Source organism: Leptonychotes weddellii, chromosome 15 (genome assembly GCF_054177405.1).
Source record: "Leptonychotes weddellii isolate Sample4059 chromosome 15, ASM5417740v2, whole genome shotgun sequence".
Taxonomy (NCBI): Eukaryota; Metazoa; Chordata; class Mammalia; order Carnivora; family Phocidae; genus Leptonychotes; species Leptonychotes weddellii.
Window position 1 is genome coordinate 35302811 of NC_138383.1, and position 22766 is coordinate 35325576.

Below are 22766 nucleotides of genomic sequence, written 5' to 3' on the forward strand. Positions count from 1 at the left end.
TTTTTTTTTTTTAAAGATTTTATTTATTTATTTGAGAGAGAGAGAATGAGAGACAGAGAGTATGAGAGGGAGGAGGGTCAGAGGGAGAAGCAGACTCCCTGCCGAGCAGGGAGCCCGATGCGGGACTCGATCCCGGGACTCCAGGATCATGACCTGAGCCGAAGGCAGTCGCTTAACCAACTGAGCCACCCAGGCGCCCTATGCATGCTTTCTCTTTTGGAGAAATTAAATATACAGGTAAGCTCTTCATCTATTCCACATGTATAACTAAAGACACTGTTAGCCAGGCTGAGAATATTAGCATCTCCTTTGATTTCTCCCTGTTCTTTGATTCCAAACTCCAGTCACCAAGTCTTATTAATTTTTCCAAAATAGTCTCTTCTGTATTTGCCTACTGCTAATGACACTATTCTAAATGTGTCCTTATTTTATTTATTTATTTTATTTTATTTTATTTTTCAAAGATTTTATTTATTTATTTGAGAGAGAGAATAAGAGACAGCACAAGAGGGAAGAGGGTCAGAGGGAGAAGCAGACCCCCCGCTGAGCAGGGAGCCCGATGCGGGACTCGATCTCGGGACTCCAGGATCATGACCTGAGCCGAAGGCAGTCGCTTAACCAACTGAGCCACCCAGGCGCCCCTAAATGTGTCCTTATTTTAAATGTGGATTCTTTTTGCCTCCGGGCTCCCTCCACTCCAATCTGCTGTGCACACTACTGCCAGAAGGACCGTTCGAAGTCTTCCTCTTGTCATACTACTCATCTGCTTGAAAACATATAGGTACATTTGCCAACTCCCTTCTGAAGAATCTTGAGTGTTAGATTAGTTCTATCCAATATTTACAATCTTCCATCTCACTATTCTCCTGCAAAGTTTCTCCATACTACTAGAATGGTCTACCCACCATCCCTTTGTTGTCCTAGCATTCCTGTATGATCCCCCTTCTGTACATTTGCTGTGCAAGGCTTTTCCCCTTTCTCTACACTAAATCCCACTTATCTCTTTAACTTTAGTTTAGACTACCCTTTTAACTTTCTTGTCACCCTTACCAATATAGTATCTCTTGCTGTTCTGAATTAAGATAATGTATTTTGGGGAACCCTTCTTCAGCAGTGTGGTAAATGGGAAAATACACAGACTTTAGGGTCAGACAGCCTTGGAAGGGAATCATGGCTCTGTCTTATTAGGTATGTGTCCTTGGGCAAGTCACTTAGCCTTTCTGAGCCTCATTTTAACTTCTAATATGAGGATAAGAAAACCATTTTGTGCAATTTAGGATAAGAAGATATGTTTTATTTATAGAAGATATTAGAAGATAACTCAATACGAGCAACATACAGGTATTTATTTCTCTGTAATCTCCCTCATCTGACATATCTTTGTATTCGATTCACATAATTATATAACTTCAGAGTTGGAAAATAATACTCTGCCATCATCTAGTCTAGTTTACTCATTTTATCAATTTGGAAATACCATGTCCAGGTATGTTAAATGAACAGGTCATTTAACATATCTGGTCACAAAGCTGAGATGAGCTCAGACCATCCAAAAACAGTGGCCGCATCATTTTATTCCTTTTAAATATCATCTTCATTTAGCGCCCAGGCTCTCTTGATGACCAGGTATACTTCCCCCAGCTTTACATTTCTCCACAGTAATGATCATGAACTAGCATACTCTGTATTTTACTTACTTTGTTTATTACCTATTCACTTTCCACCTCCCACACTCACCCCAAGAACATAAGCTCCATGAGGGCAGGATGTTTTATTAGTTTTGTTCAGGTACTACATCTCTGGCACCTAAAATGGTACTTGGCACATAGCAGATGCTCAGTTACTACTTACTGGATTAAAGAATTAAGAATATATACCTATTTTTCCTTTTTACACTGATGAGACAAAAACTTATAAGCTCTTGAGGACATACTCTCCATACTTATTCTTCCCCTAATGTAAATTCTTCAAACAACTAAATTTAAAGACAAGGAAGTTCTACTTTAACTACAGCTTTTTCTTTATAACTTCTTCTCAGTCCCACTTACTTTCTGAGTTTTTTGAAACAAAATAAAATAACATTTAAGACTAATACCCAAAATGAATGTACTCATTTCTATATAGTAATTACCTTATTAAGAAGTGGTTGTAACTTGGTTAGTGCTATTACTGTGGCTTCTATCAGAACTTGACTGTTGTAAGTATCAGGTCCTTTTAAGCAACTCTCAAGTGCCTTTTAGGGAAACAGAATTTTTTATATTTACTTCCATTGAAATAAAACATTAACTCCTAAACTAAATCTCACAATCAGTTCAGGAACAATTCCTTATTTAGTAAGTGCTAGAATCATTTCCAATGCTATGGTGTTCTTGGTAAATAGGTCATTTGGGTTTTCATTTTTAAATATTTCTATATTATATTTTAATACATTATGCATTATTATATTAATTACATATTATATAATTTTATATAAAGCTAGTTTTACCATATAGTTAAATGCTTTGAAAACTGATAAAATACTAAGAGTATCTTCTTAGCAAAAGAGACAATACATATTTTCTTTTAAGATATCTTCTTTAGAGCGTTCTTCAGTTCAAAAATTACAATAAAGAAAATAATTCAATCTGTTGTTTAAAGGTTTAACAAGCAACATACAAGACATTTTATTAACTTCGAATTTAGATGTCCCTTAGAAAAACACAAGTATGCTTTACAACTTGAGAACCACAAATATTTGAGAAGGAGGAAAGGAGGGAGACGTACCTTGCTAAGAATACGGATAATCTGCTTTATCTGCCCATGAGACACACGTTTGCTAATACAGCCAAAGACAACAAGAGCTCTTGGTTGTAGCGATGGATTATATTGGAATGCAAATCTGCAATTAAAAAATCCAAAGAGTTCAGGAAAAACCTTTGTGTTTATATATACTAAATAATTAATTAAAATACTGATTATGCAGTAGTATTTATCTTTTCAATAATACACATACTTTTACAACTTAAATTTATTTGGGACCCACCTTTGAGCTAGTTCTGTCCACTGGTCCAGCCACTTGCATGTTGGAATATCTCTCATACATGCCTTAAAAAAAGGATACTCTTAAATATATTTGTGTACATAAATGTTTTTAGAAACATTTAAATAACGTTTATTATAATGTCATTAAATAAATGACATATATATTACCAATAAACATGTTCCATGGGAGTGTTTTTATTTAAGCATTAAGCATAGAACAGCAGAATAAACTAATATTTCTTCTTTATAGTACTAGTGGATTAAGAAAAAAAGATCTCAGTTTCTTATCATTTTGTCTAATGTACCTCCATGATCTCCAACAAAGCTTCTGTGACTGTTTCCAGGGAAGTCAAAGCAAAAGTCTCCCTTTCATAGGAGCCGGGAGAGAATGACCTGTCCCGGTAACTAGAGCGGAAGGCAATGACGGCAGCTGACTTGACTTTGCTAATGCCAAACAGCAGGTAAAACTTGGGTAATGAGAACTCCGTCAAACTGAGTCTTAAAACTTGCTTGGTCTCTTCTGTAAAAGAAAAAAGGAACAAGGAAAGACTTTAAAGATATTAACTTTTTAATTCTAAAGTGCCCAATTTCACTTTGCTTTTAGAAAATTTGAAAATCATATCAAAACTACATAGTCATGCTCCCTACACCAACCCTCTAGACACATTCTGCTCAACGCTCACTGCTTTAGCTCCATTACCTACAAGTTCATGCCAGTAACACAACATCATCAACTGCTGCGGAGTCTTTAGCTTCTGTGGTTACAACAGTCTACCTGACAAACGCACAGAGAAAATCTTTGCTGTAGGGGCGCCTGGGTGGCTCGGTCAGTTAAGTGTTTGATTCTTGATTTCAGCTTAGGTCATGATCTCAGAGTCGTGGGATCAAGCCCCGCCGTCAGGGTCCACGCTCAGTGGGAAGTCTGCTTAAGGATTCTCTCTCTCCCTCTCCCTCTGTGGACACCCCCAACCCTGCCGCTCGCTCACTCTCTCTCTCTCTCTCTCTCTCTCTCGAGATTTTAAAAGAAAATCTCTGCTATAGCTTGAAATAGAATGGAGTTAATTTATTCTTTTTCTTTCTGATAATATTTCATGTATCATCACAGACTTCAATAAACAGCTAGTGTTAAAGAGAACCATAATAATGAGTAAGATAATTTATGCCAACCAGGTGATATAAAATGGAGAAATGAATTGCAAAACACAAAGTACTTTCTGGGAACTTACCACTAAAATGAAGCTGTGAACAAGTACACAGAGAGTGTATGATATTAATGACCAATCCATGTGTGGAAGCTCTAAGGGAGAGTGGCCCTGTGGCTACTAAGAAAGTAACAACATGGAAGAGGTAGGGCAGATGAGCTGCCACATCAAGGGAATTGTTGAAGGACAGCATCAGCATGTAGCGTGCTAGAATAGCAATATCGTCCCACATAAGATGTTGTTCTAAGGTAGGAGTTGGAGATAAGCATGTCTTGTCAATTATTTTGCACATCCTTCCAATAACCTATAAAGAAACAGAATTTTAAAGAACACAGGGGCTAAAACAAAGTTTTATCACAAAAAGTTTCAGTTTAACCTTAAAATGACTAGTTACAATACAAACAACCTCCTGGTAATGAAAAAAGACACATCATGCCACAGTCCAGAAGGTAAAGGAAAAGTTGATTACCTTGCTTGAAACCAATTTCACATTTCCAGAAGCCAAAGCTACAGCAGTATCTGCCATCACCTCAGCTTTTATTGATCCCAGGCCACCTGTCGCACTGGTTTTGATGAAACTGTCTAGTACAACATCAAGGAGATCTGTAATCTAGTGGAAGAGGGAAAAATAACATGTTTTAGCCATTACTCTGCCAACTTAATTTTTACTTTAAAAATACTTCAAAAGCAGTAGCCCAATCAACATGAAAATTCTATTTTACCTGAAGCCTCCAAAATACTAAGTTTTATTTAGAAACCTGTCAGTAAATTTATCATTAAATATCCAAAGGAGGATAAAGATATTCACTCAATTGTACTCAATTGCTTCAGAGAGTAAAAGGGACCAATATTCAGAAATTTAAAATATCCACATGTATTATTTTCATCCACTAGCAAAGCACCTCTGTTCTCTCCTAAGACAGTGATGTATGACTAATATAAAATACAATTATTTTAAAATACAGGAAATGACATCAAGTACTAGGATGTTTTGTAGAGCTATAAAACCGGCTCCATGGTCATTTCAAATTATGTGGAAGATTTGCAGCATTGTATGATCTTTGAAGAAATGATGTGCACAATTCTTGTCAGATAAAAAATAAAATATTACATTGTATTCTATATTTTAATACTGGTATTCTTGTGCTAGAACTATAAATGAAAGGTGTCCAAAATAATATTGTTAACATACATCTACTGACATCTATGGAATGTAAATGCTAGAATATGTTATATAAAGCACTATTTAGGAGTGTCAGGGTGGCTCAGTCAGTTAAACGATTTTGGTTCAGGTCATGAGACTGAGCCCCACTTTGGGCTCTGAGCTGGACGTGGAGCTTGCTTGAGATTCTCTCTCCCTCAACCCCTCCCCCCGCCCCCCAATAAATAAATAAAATAAACCACTATTTACTAGAAACAACATCAGATTTTTACAGTTAAATTCTATATAATTATGCCATGAAAAAGAGTACCAAAATAGTTTATTTCTGGCTCTGAAATATGCATTAGACATCTACAATTCTGAACCAAATCCAAGAATTAGGTGAGTGTCTGCATGCTTTTTGAAAGAGAGGACTGTCTTTTCTACAGCTATATCCCTAAGTGCCCAGCACAATGTTTTGCACAAAGCGGGTACCAGATTAATATCTGCATCACAGAGGTACTAGACAAATATCTGAGCAAACTCAATACCTGCCCAAGGCTCCCCCATATTTTGGCTTGGATAGATGGGTACATCTGTTTCTCATTTATGGTCATTGTTATCAGTTTATCAAGAATAGCAGTAACTCTTTGTCGTTTGGCATCATCATTGTGTTTACAAAAACGGACTAGATTTGACAGCCATGGAGTCATGTATTCCAAACAAAGGTGCTTCAATTCAATACCTGGAAAAAAAAATACACTATTAGCATAGATGGTCAATGAAAATTACATCAACAGTTATCTAAAAATATAGAGGATTGGGGAAAAGAAGGTAAAAGGTAAAGATCATTATGTAGAATCAGGTCTGGAGAAAAGAGATTTGGCCAATATATTAAAGACAGAGATGAAGAGAATAAGCCATGAAGAAAGTAATCTTAAAAGCCAGCTGGCCAATTTTTGGAAAGTTTTATCTTATTTTTCTTTTTCTTAATCATTTCTCTTCTAGTTAGAAATTTTATTAAGTTTTATTCTAATTGTATAAGGAATATGTGGCAATCATAGAAAGTTAGGTGAAAGGAAAGCATCACCACAAAAATGAAACTGATATTAATATACTGGTGTATCACCTCATCTCTTCTCAGGCTTTCAAAGCTACATAGAGATTATGTACATTTATGTGTGTGTATACACATAATACCCACCCCAAGTCCTCCACAAAAATGAGGACTACACTGTCTATGCAGTATGTTTTGAATATTTTCTTCAAAGATAAAACATGTTTTAACTTTTCATTTTGACGTAAGTTTAGACTTAGAAAAAGATACAAATATTCCTCCATATAACTTTATCTAGAGTCCCCAAAACACTTTTTTTATTGTGGGAAAATACAATATAAAATTTGCCATTTTTAAGTGTACAGTTCAGTGGCCCTAAGTACGTTCACATCATTATGCAACTATCACCACCATCCATCTCCACAATTTTCTCATATTCTCAAACTGAAATTCTGTACCAAAACCATTTTTGATGGTTTCATATTATTCCATCATATGGAAATCTGACAATTTAATTAGTTCTTTATTGTTTGACCTTTAGACTGTTCCAATTTTTTGCTACTATAAATAATGTTATGTGAAGTTCAAAAGTAGGCAAAAAAAATTTATGGCAATAGAGGTCACAATAGTGGTTACTCTTGGTGAGGGGATGGTACTGACTGAAAGGAACCTTCTGGATGCTGGAAATCTTCTGTATCTTGGTCTGGGAGAGGGTTTTGTGATGTATTCACACATAAAAATTTATCAAGCTGTTCACTTAAGATTTGGGCACTTAACTGATAGGATATACCTGAATTTAAAAAATCTAAATAAAAAGTAATGCTATAATAAACATGTGAACACTAATTCCTTAGGATAAATTCTAAAAGGTGGAATCATGAGGCCAAAAGGAATGAACATTCTTAGGGGTCTTGACATCCATGTCCAAAGTGCTTTCTCAAAAAATTGCACCTGTTCACAATTCCATAGACCATCAACACTGAATTAAAAACAAAGAAAAAAAACCTTTTGCCAATTTGATAATTGTTATTTTACTTTGTTTTTATTTCTTTGATTTTATTATGAACTTCTTAAAATATAAATATTCTTTTTTAGCATGATCTGCACACTACTGTTGTTGATCCATTTTTATTAATCTATAAGAACTCATGATTAAAGATATTAATCTTTTCTCATATTTGCTGCAAGCATATTACCTATTTTTTATTATCTTTTACTTTTCTTTATGTTTCTGAAATAGAGATGTTTTGAAGTTTTATGTAATCATTTACGCTCATTATTTCTTTTCTATCTACCACTTTTTTACTTCGTAAGTCCTTAATCATCCAGAAAGCAATTAAATACTCTGCTTCCTCTTTTTTTTTTAATGGTTCCAGTTTTTATATTCAATTCTTAAATACAGTTAGACTTTATTTTGGTATCTTGTGGTTTGGGGGTGAAGATGAAGACCCAACTTAATTCATTTCCCAGCCTCATTTTTTAAATGATTTAATCTTTCCCCCATCAGTTTGTGACACTTCTTTATCAATCTGTTTCTCTTAAACTTATCTGACTGCTGATTCTTGAACACCTCTGTTTTTATTGTACTGTTATGTGTTCAAATGTCCACAAGTGTCTCTCAGTTTTCTTTTCTTTCACCATTTTCTTAACTATTCTTGTTGTTTCAAATGAAATTTATAAACATTTTAAGTTTACCTCATTCTTTCTTTTCTTTTCTTTTTTTTTTTTAAGTAGACTCCATACTCAGCATGGAGTCCAGTGCTAGGCTGGAACTCAGGATCCTGAGATCATGACCTGAGCTGAGATCAAGAGTGGGACACTTAACCAACTGAGCCACCCAGGCACCTCAGTTCTACCTCATTCTTAGTCCTCAAATCCTGTAGCTATTTTGATGGGATTGCATTGAATTTATAATAATCTGGGAAGTGGGAAGAACTGTTCATCCAAGAACACAATATGCCTGTTCACTCATTCAAATCTTTTTAAATATTTCTTAATAAAGCTTTCTGCTTTTCTTAATTTGTCAGTCTTAACACATTTTCTTTTTAGGGTTGTATTCCTACATCCCTTATTATAAGTATTATAATATAAATAATATATGTAAAAGTAAATATATGTAGTCATCTGGACTTGATGAATTGTCAAAGCTTTCAATTAGCTGAAAAATCAAGAAATATGTTTGAGGGGCACCTGGGTGGCTCAGTTGGTTAAGCAACTGGTTTCAGCTCAGGTCAGGATCTCATAGGTCACTGGGACTGAGCCCCAAGTTGGGCTTTGCACTCAGCAGGGAGTCTGCTTAAAGATTCTCTCCCTCTGCCCCTCCCCCAACTCATGCACGTGCATGTGCTCTTTTTTATGTTATCTTACTGTTCTCAAATAAAATAGTAAATCTTAAAAAAAATATGTTTGCAGAAAAAAAGTTTTATGTATTATGGAGAGAGAAAGGGGAGGGAAGAAAATGTCAGGAAATAAGCTGGAGGAAGAGCAACATTTACCACAACAGGGTATGAAGATGAATAAATGGAAAGAGTGGATGTTAAATTTATAAGACTTATTAAAAACCAAGTCAGGAGTTGACTCTGGACCCTGTATTATGTGTCACTGCATTCTTCAGGAACTGTACATGACCAATAAAATCACAGTTCAAAGTCAACCTGACGAAAAGAAAAAATGACTATTTCCTTAAAATCAAGGAGACAACATGGATACTTCACTCATTTGGAATAATCTGCTAAGAAGAGAAATCCTGAAGCTAATTAAACTGAAACAGTGCGAAAAATACTTTGTAAGCGGCTCAAAGACATGTAAAGTATCAAAAATCTTGCCACCTTGCTTTTATGGCCAGAATTTTGGTGGATTTCTCAATGTTGTCTAACCAGGAAGTTCCTTCAGAGTTTCTTCAGTTGCAGAGTACAGCAGATGAAAAATTAGAAGAGATAAAGAACCGAAAATACAATCAATTATGATTTCACTGGCAAATTCTGAAATGAAAGGATTTTCTTTGAATCTTCTTAGAATCATTGTTAGGGGCGCCTGGGTGGCTCAGTCGTTAAGTGTCTGCCTTCGGCTCAGGTCATGATCCCAGGGCCCTGGGATCGAGCCCCACATAGGGCTCCCTGCACCACGGGGAAGCCTGCTTCTCCCTCTCCTACTCCCCCTGCTTGTGGTCCCTCTCTCGCTATGTCTCTCTGTCAAATAAATAAATAAAATCTTAAAAAAAAAAAAGAATCATTGTTAGTATTAAAGAAAATTATTATTACTTACTAGATTTGCTAAATCCAGAAATACACTCTTCCAAAAATTCTAAGGTGAGATGTGGCTCATTGGCTGCCAGTGTCTTACTAATAGAGACAATAAAGAGCGTGTTGTTGGCAGGGATGCATAAACCTGATGTCTCTAGTAACTGGCCCTCGATTTTTAAATTAAAGGTACAAGTTAAGGCACACAGAAGATTATAGGCGGCTGACCTAGGAGAAAACATAAACAAAGTTGTTTTAAAACTTATTTTTTCTTATGATTCCAAATTTTTTTCATAACGTACAACTTATTATTCTACTACAAAGCATAATCAACTATTTTTAAATTTTATGATCAATGAGAGATAAGATGTTATGGTTCTATGGTAAATACAAAATACCCCTTGATCATTTAGGGATTTTTTTTCATCATTTAGGGATTCAAGGGAGGTTCTTGACATTACCAGAAGAGCACTGTGAGGCTCCTAAGACAGGTAAGTATTAAGACGTTTCTAAAAGACATTTTACTAGGATATAAAATATGAGAGGTTTATGGTCCTAAGGTGGATCAATAAAGTTAGAATAAGGCTCATCATATTTTCAATGAAGCCAAAAACTCAAATTGTGGTTCCCCCTCTCATCAGATCCATTTATAATGGGGATCATAAGAAGAGAAATGAGATGGCCCCTCATCAAATTAAAATGTGAAAATCTTTCATCAGCACCTACCAAATTTCTTTCTTGATGTCCTATATGACGTACTACAAACTAGAGGTCAAAAACAAACATAATATAATTAAGTCCCCCCTGTTTTTCCTTCCATTATACTTAACCACTGAAAACATAAAACAATGATATACATCCAAATTCCATTAGAACCAAAATTTCCCTTAGAAATGTCTGAAAATATACTTAAGCAATTTAGGACACAAGTAAAAAAACTGTACTTGGTTTTCAAATTTTCATTTTTCTCCCCTATCCAGCAAGAGAAAGAGTTTGCTCAGCAAATTTCAGGTTTTCCTGACCTCCGAACCTTCATCATGCTACTATATTTTTGCAACAACCATATGGGGGCAAAAAGCCACTGAAATTTAAGTCAGCCTAAAGCCTTTTTCTCTGGAATGACATGCTTCAGCAAAAAACAGAAGCTGTCAGTTCACTTTATTTCACAAGAGAATACAGGTTCAGTGAAGCTAGTAACTGTTAGAAGATTGTTAGCATTCTTCTATGAGGAATTTTGAATTAGAAATTAAAGGCAGGCTTTATAGCTCTATTTTCCTAAAATGAGAATATTAATATTATTGTTTCTAAGTTTGTGTATCTCTTACTAACTCCTAGGAATTTGGAGTTATACCATTGACTTTTATTCGGTACATTTCAGCAGCTATAAAGAACCAGGCCTGCTCAAACCGGGGTAGGTCAGATTCCTTGGAGATAATGAAAGCTAAGCATACACAAAATTTTATACATAATTTCTGGGAGGCCCGTCCAGGTAAAGAAATCTTGATTTCCGCCTCCCCCCTTTATTTAAGAATCAGGAATCCTAAAAGGCCCACTTATAAAACTTGGGCTACATTACACCCTATAAGAATTTATATCTGTAAAAATCTTGACAGCCCCAAGGAACCTGGGACAAAGAATTATCCCAACACGAAAAGCAGAGGGGAGAAAGGAGGGAAGGAGTACAAAGACACACTGGCAGAGAGAGGAGGGGTGGGAGGGGGAGTTGGGAGGCAGTAATACTGAGCACAAACTGTTTACTAGGTGCTAAAATATACTGCTACACATACTATTTATGAAACCTTTGTAGGTATATAGGAAAGGCACTGTTACCCTTATTTTCAAAATGAGGAAACTAGAGCTCAGAGAACTTTAGTACCTTGCCTAAAGTCATACATTGTAGCAGATCTAGATTTAAACCAAATCTACTGACCCCACAGGCCATGCTCCTTCCTCATTCATGTTCAGATTATTAAATCTAAACAGAACCAATTATACCCTGTCAGATGACATCTACATCTGTCTTAAGACTTCTTTCAAGAACTTTGTTCAAGTCATATAGGTGGAAAGTATGCAATGTTACTGTTTGAGTTATTGCACATTAAGCCCTCCTTTGTCAAACAATAATAATCTGACTGTGAGGAAACTTAATAGTGATATACTTCTGAACATGGGAAAACATAATTAGAGGACTCAGAAGGAGAAACTTAGGAATAGACTTTAAAAAAAAAAGGCTTTTTTTGGTGGGGGGGAGTAACAAAACCAAAACTGCTATGTAGTCTGTTTCAGACGAAAGTTTCCTGGAGAAAGAACATGTATTGGTTTAGTGTGAATCACCCTTTTCAGAATTCCACAGTTCATGTGAATACCCCACAAACTGATGAGGTCACACTGGTTAACCAACATAGCATACCTTCCGATTTAGAGTATTAAGGTAGAGGCTGTATTAAAAGCTTATTAAGTGGTCTCATTCTAAAAGCAACAAACTCTGAAAAAAGTTGCAGTGAATTTTTAAAAAACCTACCGTAAACTAGGGTCTGAACTGCCTAAATTAAGTAATGCAATATTGAGCAGCGTCCCAGGGACATCTTTTGGCCGAATCTTGGTGTGCTGGGGGATGGAGTCGGGCTGCGACAGCTCCCAGCGTGTCCGAATATGAATGATAGACTGGACAATGGCTTCACACTCCTGGTGCATGAAGGTGAGTGGTGTGCCCTGGTTTGCAATGGTTAAGGTGAACTGGTTCTCATCCACCAGGCAGATCTCTTCAATTTCCGAAGCATAATAGATATCATTTAGAAAGACTGATTGCCCCAAGACTTTTGTTCGCTCTGCTGAGGTTACCTGGACAGCAGTAGAACCAACCTGGAAAGTGATGGTGAGAGGGCAGAGTGAAGAAGAGTTAAATTCCACTACGTAGAACTCTAAGAGGCTCTGAAAACCAACCAACTGACTGACCAAACAAATACCACGTTTGCCATTTAAGGAAGAGTTACTGCCAATGTTCAAATGGGGTCAAGAGTTATTGTGATAAATGCTCTCAAAAGAGACTGGAAACATTTTTTTTTTTAAAAGTTCAAGAATCCCATAATCAATCACTGGTTTTATCCTGGGTCATGTCTCCCATTCCACAAAAAGCATGTAATAATCAGAAGAATTCTCAACTGGTCACTTCCACCCTCTACACATTTCTACCATTTGACTGATAGATGGCAAACCACCCTCTCTACAACACTCCCCTGCCTCCAATCCAACCTAGAATATAATTAAGTGTACACCTCTCCTATCTTCCACAGGACCTCCACGAAGATAGAAAGCTTAGTTTTCCTCCATCTGGACCTACTTTACATTTGATCCACCTCTATGGGAACACCTAGGGAGGCCAGTGCAGTCTGGTTAGCCAAGAAGGGTGACAAATCATTTACCTCATGTGGAGTGAAACTTACTTTAATAGAAACCTTGGTGTCTTTGTGAGCTAGCTTGAGAGCGTTGTGGAATACCTTCAAGTCCTCTTCTAAAGCCAGTGTGGCAGCAGGCAGTTTCTGCTGTTCATGCTCTATGTGCTCAGCCAGTTTCCCAGGACAGTCTATGAAGATGAGCCTTTTGCTGCCTTTGAGGCCAGTCAGCAGCCGCTCGTGATACTTGGTGTACTCCCTGACCCAGGAGTTACAGTTATAGATATAGACTGCAGAGACATTGTCATAAGCAAAGCCAGGAAAAACAACAAACCACTTGGAGAGAAAGTCCGTTTTAAAGCGATTGCTAGGCCCAGTATGGGTAAGGTCCACTACAATTTCATATGGCTTTGCATAATATGGCTTTAAAGTCAGCAAGACGTGGTATATCAGCAAATCGCCATTGATTTGACCAGTTTTAAACCTAAGGAAGATGACAAAAAAAAAAGGACACAGATTGTTAACAGAGTTCTGAATAAATATACAGAGACTACTAATCTATTTTATTCCTTTAATTTTCTGATGAGCTTTCTAGAGAAAACTGTAATAACAAAAAATTACGTAAAATATAAATCCATTTTTAAAAATGTTATCCTTTAGATATTGATTGAGAAATAAGGCTGAAGTAAAATGAAAGAGACAAGTTTCCAATTCCAACACTCTTGAGCAACAACAACTTGCACACCCCAGATAAGAAGAGGAAGGCAGTGAACATTGATTGGTTGCCTCTAGGCCCACCGAATTTCCCAGGTGAACAGTTTGGGTGGGAATGATCCACCTGGAGCCCTGGGGTGATCTGAATGGCTTTAGTCAATTTGTTTACCCCACCTTGACCAGAGAGGTTCAGCAATGACCATATGACTCAAATCAGGACAACCAGGGCCAAAGAGGTCCAATTCAGAAACTTTAGCTGTAGTTGGGAATTGAGACTTTTTCTTTCCCGGTGTTTATAAACAAAGAAACACATCGCCCTGGGAGTTGTTAGCTCATACCTTGAGATATGAAGGGAAAGCCTGCCTAAAAACTGAAGAAATGGAGCAGAGAAACGAAGAGAGAAACTGGGGCCCCAGCCATTTCATTTGAACTCTAGATAACGCCTCTCCTGGGATCAAATTTATCCCTGGACTATTGAGTTGATGAGCCAATGAATTCCATTTTTTTGATTAAGCCATACAAGGTCATAAGTTGCTTACAGTCAAAAGAATGCTGATCAGTGTGAGTAGCCAAAGTAAGGACCATCAGAAAGCCCTGAAGAACACAGTACTAGAACTTCAAATCAAAACCACTTATATTAATTTGGCCCAATGTTCTACACTTGATGACTCTGGTAAGGACTATACAATAGGCTCAGATAAATATCCTTACCTCAGAATTTTTAATCTTGTTGGGAGAAAAGATAAAAATCAAGTTAAATGATTTTAAAATAAAATATTTCAAGATCAAAGAAAAGGTATGAGATAGTATGTAATCACTTATCAAATGAATTGCAGAGAAAAATAGTTCAGAAGAGGGAGAGATGAACACAAACTAGGTAGTCCTTGAAAACTACATAGATGTTGTGGCTGAAGTGGGTGGGAGAAATTCTGAATTCAACAAGAGCAGGGATTAGCAGATCTAAAAGAGAGAGGTAAAGAAAAAAAGAAACATAACTAGATGAGATGTGCTGAGGCACGTCAGCTAGTTTAGCTGGAATGAAGGATCACGTAGAGAAGTCTTAAGAGATAAAGCTGGACAACTGCACTACTAGGTATTTACCCAAAGGTTACAAAAATACTAATTTGAAGGAATACATGCACTCTGATGTTTACAGCAGCATTATCTACAATAGCCAAATTATGGAAAGAGCCCAAGTGTCCATCACTTGATGAATGGATAAAGTGGTATATATACAACGGAATATTACTCAGCCATAAAGAAGAATGAAATCTTGCCATCTGCAATGACATGGATGGAGCTAGAGAGTATTATGTTAAGTGAGAAATAAGTCAGAGAAAGACAAATACCGTATGATTTCACTCATACGTGGAATTTAAGAAATAAAACAAATGATCATAGGGGGAAAAAAGAGAGGCAAACCGGAAAACAGACTCTTAACTACAGAGAACAAACTGATGGTTAGCAGAGGGTAGTTGGGTGGGAGGAGGGTTAAATAGGTGAGGGGGATTAAGATGGGCACTTGTGATGAGCACTGGGCGTTGTAAGTGTTGAATCACTAAACTGTACACCTGAAACTAATTCGACACTGTCTGTTAACTAACTGGAATTTAAATAAAAACTAAAAAATTAAATTAAATTAAATTAAAAGTTTAACTTTAAAAAAAAGAGATAAAGCTGGAAAAATACATAATAGTTAAATTGTTAAAGGATCAAAACTAAGAGATTCAGGTTTTCTCCCAGAGGCCCAGTATTTCTCAGAATATATATTTTTTTTTTTTAAGATTTTATTTATTTATTTGACAGAGACAGAGACAGCAAGAGAGGGAACACAAGCAGCGGGGAGTGGGAGAGGAAGAAGCAGGCTTCCCGCTGAGCAGGGAGCCCGATGTGAGACTCGATCCCAGGACCCCGGGATCATGACCTGAGCCGAAGGCAGCCACTTAACGAATGAGCCACCCAGGCGCCCCTCTCAGAATATATTCTGTGAAGCACCAGCATCAGAATCAACTGTGGTACTTGATACAAATGCAGTCCATTTCTACTACATATGAATCTATGCAGTGGGGCCCGGCAATTTTCATTGTTTTTAAACAACCTTCTATCTGATATTTATATGCACAAATATTTCTGAATCACTGCTATAGTGTCAGGGAGTTATTCAACTTTATTTTTGTAAAGAAAGAGGTGATATGATCAAAGGAAGTGATATATAGAAGCTCTATGAAGGAGTTGGGGCGGGTAAAAAAGATACTGTAGTCTAGGTATGGCCTAATAAGGATCTAAATACTATGGTGACAGTAAAAAAAGAAACCAATTCAAGAATATGAAGGAAGGACCAACATGATCCAAGGTCTGATCAGGGCTGAAAGAAGGACTTGAATTAAAAGGACTCGCTATATACCAAGCCTCTGAGATCACAAAGAAGGCTGCTATCATGAACAAAAACAAAGAGATCATGAGGGGCAGGGACTTTTGGAGAGAAAATGAAGTCCATTTTAGACATACTGAATATGAAGTGATGACAGGACATTCAAGGGGAAAGAGTACGTATGTTTGTCTGTATGTGTATACACTAAACCACATAAAAACATACTCTGCCCCATATAATCTAAGTTTCCTAGATATTTTCTCAAGTCATTGTTGTAGTTCCACAATTTGAGATGTTGGTTATGTATTTCACTGTTTCTATTATCTGACCAATACCCCAGGTCTCCAAACGCATGTCATCAAATCAGTCTGTGGTACACAAATTTTTAGAGATTTTAATGCTGCAGGAAAAATACCATTCCATCTTCTTTTGAATGATACTATCATTCAAAAACACATTGCAGGCATATATAATGAGCATAAGGTCAAAAGGCACTGAGCGGAAAACCCTCCCTGCCCTGGAGGCGGGGATTTGTTGTACAAAGCCTCCTGTCATGCCAGTGGCCAACTGGACAAGTTGGACTTTCTGGGTTTTTTTTTCTACCCCCCCCCGCCCCTCCCCCCCCCGTGATATGTGCTTTAGTTGCAGCAGAAAGGAAATGTGTCATCTGTGGTTTGGTTTTAAAAGTGGAAAGCTAGCTGTACATATCCTTTTTTTTTTTTTTTAACTGCAGATTTACTTTAAGGTTCATATTCTCCAAGTCTATTCTGCTTTAAATTACTTGGAGGCTGTGCTTCAAGACAAGAAAAGAAGTGGCTTATTAAAATCAGGTTATAATCAGATTTTGACCAAGAATTTGTAAGGTAGGTCATATATATTCGGCTTTTGTTATGCCTTTTCACTTATAACTTTGTACGGACTAGTGTTCAAGGAAGTGCTTTCAAAGAGTACCTAAGAATCTTACTAACAAAGTAGAATCATAAGTGATTGAAAATGTATGCTGTTTTTTCTGTCCTATTAAGTAACATTTAAGTTAGAAATGGAAAGATTTATCATCAACAATAGTTTTTATCACGATTAGGAAGGATCTGAGTTTAGACTCCACAGTGAATTGAAAAGTTTTGTTATTTAAAAAGTCGAAAAAACAAAGTTCTCATTACTAATGCTTAGGCATTATAAATTTTATTGAAAATGACCAGAGATAAAGAAAACTTTTGATAACATAACCTGGCCTCCATGGCATAAATTAGGAATGCAGAGACAGTCCTCTATTCTCAGGCATTTGTAAGGGCAGGAGAAAGTCTCATTTTGTTAACAGTTTGTTTATTTGGGGATGACAGTACATCTGGCTGAAGACAATCAACAGCGGGCCTATTATCTACCCCGTGCGTGGTAAGCACTGCTAAAATGTGTATGAATACCATGATGTATACTACATTGTTGATGAACTAATGTGATAAGAATAACCCACTTTATTTATTTATTTTTAAAGATTTTATTTATTTATTTAATTGACAGAAAGAGACAGCGTGAGGGGAAACAGAAGTAGGGGGAGTGGGAGAGGAAGAAGCAGGCTTCCAGCCGAGCAGGGAGCCCGATGCGGGGCTCGATCCCGGGACCCCAGGATCATGACCTAAGCCGAAGGCAGTCGCTTAACCAACTGAGCCACCCAGGCGCCCCAGGAATAATCCACTTTAAATCATTTTAGCACTGAATGCAGAAATCTAGTCTAGTATGAAAGGATGGAAATTACTTGTTAATCCAATTTAAAGTATTTCTCTTTGTGAAAGAATCATAAGGTATACAAAGATTTATGTTGTTCAACTTAAAAACTGAAGCTGAACACTATTATACAGAAGTCAGTGTGCAATATCTTTGTCTATTAAAGATCATAATCCAAAAAGTCATCTTAATTCTAGAACACATAATAAAGGTTTTTTCCTTTAGGAAATACTACTTCAGTGGCTAGTTTCCATTTAGCATTGTTTATTATAAGCTACTTTTGTTTGTATAACAACATATAACATTTGTTATTTTCAAATTTCTGTATATCAATAGCATACAAATTTTATCCAATGACATATAGCAACTATTTCTAATAAAACCTCGAAATTCAAAAAAAGCATGACTAGCAGCAGCATCTGTCTTACTTGGGTGGTGGTTAGAAACACAGGATCTCAGGTCATTCCTAGACCTACAGAATCAGAATCCAATTTAAAAAAAAAGAAAAACAAAACAACAACAAGAAAAAGACTCCCACGCACATTCAAGTTTGAGTAGAACTTCTTTAAAATAAGGTTCTTAAACAGGTAATTTCACTGAGTAAATCTCAGGAGAATAATCTAGTTTTGCTTCTATTTAATGCTAACAATAAAATATTCTTACAAAAGTAGCTCAGATGAACAGAATATTACTATAAAAGAGTTCTATTTAAATCTTCAATCATAGGGTGGATAATGAGAATTAGAACAGACTTGTCCCCTTTTTGTACTGGCTTCCAAGGAGCTTGAAGCCAAAACTAAAATTAATCTTTTTTATTTATATGTTGAGACTTATGATCTGCCTTGATTTCCCACTTCCCATAGTCTAAATCCCCCCAAACCTGATGTTCTCTATTTTACTGTATAATTTATTTTAAAAAATTATGTCAAAACAGTGATACAAAAAAATGCTAGGCATAAATGATGATATCCTTTTTTCAGTTATCCAGTAACTTTGGTTTAACTTTTGAGATTATTCAGAAGAAATCTGGCATGGTTTTGCTTTTAGAAAGCCACAATAAGTCAGGGGATATATAGGTGAAAAGAGAGAACCACCACCATATGATTGCTTTCACAAATACGGGGAGTATATTTCTAAGTACCAGCTTTATTCTAAGCTTCAAGATAAACCCTAAGAAGAAAAAAGAACATCTTGAATTCCTATTTGGAATCCATTTTCCTTTGGTTGCTACACTTCCCCTTTCTCAACCCCAAAACAAAAACCAAAAAAGCCATTTGTGTTTTCTTTTCATACATGAAGCAAAATGCTCAAGGCCACATTTCTCTTTTACTATAAAGATTGGTGACACATAGAGGGTGGGGAGTTTCTGCAAGAAAGATCCTTAAATGGTTGGGAGCAAAAAAAAAAAAAAAAGAAGGAATCAAAAAAACAAAGCAGAAGTATCTGACTCAAAGCTGAAATTTAGTATGCTTGGGAGGGAGAAAACTATATAAAACCATGGGATTCAGTTTAAAATGATTCACAGTTATTCATAATGCTAACCTCTAGCATTTGAAAGAATACAGAAATTAAATTGTTTCTTTATACACAGCCTGACAGAAAAAAAGTCAGAAGGAATTCAAACAGGATAGCAAATATTAGGCATGAGTTTGTAGCTCACTTGTATCAGCTGTCCATCTTTTAACTACAATCACAACAACCAGGAACCATAATTCTTTCCCAAATTAATAAATTATACTGCTATCCCAACAGATTTCCAGCATATTCATGGACATGGAGCATACAGGACTTTACCTGCATCTTGCCCTTCTGACGACAACAGTTTTTTCTTGGTCTCCTGGAATAAACGCAAACTATACCCATCTGTGGGCTAACAGTACTACTGCCTGGGATCCAGATATTCAAAATAAGCCGGGCAGAAACCAAAATGAAAACATTAACACAAACCCTACAACTTCTACAGTAGATAAAAGAGGTAACTCTATAAACAGGACTGAAATAGCAACATCATCTCAGGTCACATCTCTAACTCCTATATCGGAACTGGAGCTTTATATACCTTCTGTCGTCAGGAACAGTTCTCCAACAGTACAGAGCACGGAAAACACAACCAAAGGTCACCGTGAAATTTTCAAAAAAGAGGTCTGTGAGGAAAACAACAACAAAATGGCTATGCTAATTTGCTTCGTTATAATTGCAGTGCTTTTTCTTATCTGCACCGTTCTATTTCTCTCAACTGTAGTTCTGGCAAACAAAGTCTCCTCTCTCAGACGATCAAAACAAGTAGGCAAGCGTCAGCCTAGAAGCAACGGTGATTTTCTGGCAAGCAGTGGTCTCTGGCCTGCTGAATCAGACACTTGGAAAAGAGCACAACAGCTCACAGGGCCCAACCTAATGATGCAATCTACTGGAACACTCACAGCTACAAGGGAAAGAAAAGATGAAGGAGGAACTGAAAAACTCACTAACTAACAGGCGCTTTAGTCAAGAAAAATGCAAAGGAGCAATGAGAAAGTTTATGAAGTAAAAAAATGACATCAGTTTGATATTTAATGCCAACATGTTGGTTTGGTGGTCTAAAATTTGTTGACATGGCAGCCCTGCAATTTAGAATCCAGCAGGTGAGAAGGGGAGAAGTTTGCCCACCTTCTCAATTACTTAAACTGTGCACTTTTGTCCTGACACTGAGTATTTTAAAAAGTAAATAACCAAAACCTGAGAATGTGGGAAAGGTTTTAAAGACGAGTTGAAGGAACTGACTAATGGGAGGCAGAAAGGGACAATTAAATAAATATTTCCTGTTCAGCAACAGTAGTTAGATGATCTTTGTCTGAATGTAATTGAACTTTGAAGAGTTTTAGTGTGTCCTTAGAGGCAAGTATATGCTTCAGCATCTAACAGAAGCCAAATTCCTAGTGCGTAGAGTTGAACTGCAGTTTAACGGTACCTTTGCCGAACGTGACAGAATCTGGACCAGCTCATACATCAGCACAGCTAATTTTATGCCGGATGTTTTCATCTTTACATATGGCACACAGAAGAAAGTGTTTTTCTATTATAAATATTTAATTAAAACTTTTAATTTTGTATAATGAATTAAGACTCATTAGAATAAAACTGACTACATATAATTGTATTCCGTTTATTATCTTAGGCAACACACTGTAAAGATCAATAAGAAATACAGCTTAACTGAAACAGATGAGATTGTAACCACAACAGAAGGCCAAGTGTAAATGTAAAGCACATCTTACTGTTTAAATGCAATGTACCTCTACTCTATAAATACTGCTTATTGGAATATTTATAGCAAATATCCAAAGGGTGACTAATTTTCTGACTTCAAGGGTGCCAAGTGGCCTAATAAATGATCAGTTTTACTTTTTTTTACTATCTAATGGGACATGAGCAAAGGAAAGATGTGTGTATGTTTGCTCTCATCTGGAAAACAGGATACTCCAGTCACTGTTTAACCTTTCAAGAAACTGGGTTCAAGTAAAATAATGACTTACACTTAAATCAAGACTTCCACCTTCAGTTAAATATATTACAAAACTTGGTCTGAGAGACTTTCCAACTATCTACTAAAATTGATCCAGGGCATACTAATTAAAGACCAAGCTACATTTAAAAATTCTCATCCCTTATTGAGCATTTATTTTGGGCAATATGCTATCCATTTAAGAAAAAATTTTATATATTTTTTTCCAAATATGATCACAATCTTACCCTCCCTTCTAGGTTCGTGATTCTCAACCTGATTGTGCATCAGAATCATCTGAAGAGTTTTTAAAGCTAGCCAATACCTAATTCCCACTCTCTCTTTCTGATTCAGCTGGAATGGGGTAACCTCCAAGCACTGGTAATTTCTGCATTAATTCCCTAGGTGATACTGGTCTTGATCATCAAAATCACTTCTTACAGGCACCATGGCTTCAAAGATCTAGGTTGTATCTTAAAATGCGAGGGAAAAACCAAAGCATCAATTTTATGATCAATTTATTACCAATTTGTTAAAAAAATAAATAAATTATAACCATATTATTCCAGATAAAGCTAAATGTCAAAAAAGTAAAAAGGGAAGAGAACACTCATGCCAATCATGGTGACATCAGGTTATCTTTTGAGGGGTAAAAAGGACCAGACTGGCAATGAAACTGGGCAGAGCTCCCATCTTGTATAAATTAAAAATTTGAGACTGTGTACTAGAACAAATAGTGCTACACAAAGTACTCATTGAGTCAAGTGACATATATACTTGTCTGAGGAAATTAAAACAAATTAGTGTCCTTTAAAAAAATAAGACATTAACTAGGTAAGTACTTTCATATTCAACATACAGGTCAACCATTTTCTGACAAAAAAAGATAAAGCTCCTACTGCAGGAATATTTAAAATTCATCACTCACTAATTAACACCCTCAGAATGATGCTATCCAATGACAGTTCATGAACAAACAGAAGTGGCTCCTTTTCAGACTTGACAGTGTTTAAACACGATAGATTAAGGTACATTTTGAGTTCAAAATTTAAAAGTTATTTTTGAAAAAAGAACACTTTTGTTTTCTACCCCAGGTGTTATGGTCCACATACTCAATTCAGGGATTTTAAAACAGTGAATCAAAAGTTCACAGTGTTTTGATTATATTCTGCTTTATAGTAGGACCCCTTAAAAACAAAAACTATTCCTTTTGTGCCAAGTTATAAGTACCTGGATGTTAAGAACTAGGTCTCAACAGTCCATGATCCTCTGTAGTGATCAGGGAAAAGCAGGGCATGGCTTAATACTTACCGTTATCTACTCTAACAGGTTCTATGCTTGCTAGGCACTTAACATTTATTCAATCCCATAACAAATTTATAAATTAGGAATTATGACCTCCATTTCTCAGATGAGGAAAGAGGCT

At 36.3% G+C, this 22766-nt stretch overlaps 2 protein-coding genes across 3 annotated transcripts in view; one reads left to right on the top strand and one right to left on the bottom strand.

Moving 5' to 3' along the window:
* Positions 1–22766, bottom strand: part of NF1 (neurofibromin 1) — a 246667-nt gene that overhangs the window by 30062 nt on the left and 193839 nt on the right. Inside the window, exons 34-43 of the mRNA XM_081805985.1 lie at positions 13104–13536; positions 12182–12522; positions 9686–9888; positions 5916–6109; positions 4693–4833; positions 4248–4527; positions 3327–3541; positions 3023–3084; positions 2764–2878; positions 2123–2233 (exon numbers count right to left, since the gene is read on the bottom strand). Coding sequence (XP_081662111.1) covers positions 2123–2233; positions 2764–2878; positions 3023–3084; positions 3327–3541; positions 4248–4527; positions 4693–4833; positions 5916–6109; positions 9686–9888; positions 12182–12522; positions 13104–13536 — 2095 coding nt within the window. The remainder of the gene's footprint in view (positions 1–2122; positions 2234–2763; positions 2879–3022; positions 3085–3326; positions 3542–4247; positions 4528–4692; positions 4834–5915; positions 6110–9685; positions 9889–12181; positions 12523–13103; positions 13537–22766) is intronic.
* Positions 16783–20990, top strand: EVI2A (ecotropic viral integration site 2A). 2 transcript variants are annotated; one of them, XM_006749774.3, is made up of 2 exons: positions 16783–17000; positions 19612–20990. In XM_006749774.3, the coding sequence occupies exon 2, from the start codon at positions 19627–19629 to the stop codon at positions 20329–20331; it is 705 nt and encodes a 234-aa protein (XP_006749837.1). In that variant the 5' UTR covers positions 16783–17000; positions 19612–19626; the 3' UTR covers positions 20332–20990. The 2 variants fall into 2 exon arrangements, with proteins under 2 accessions (XP_006749837.1, XP_081661533.1); XM_081805407.1 differs by lacking the exon at positions 16783–17000 and adding an exon at positions 17360–17529.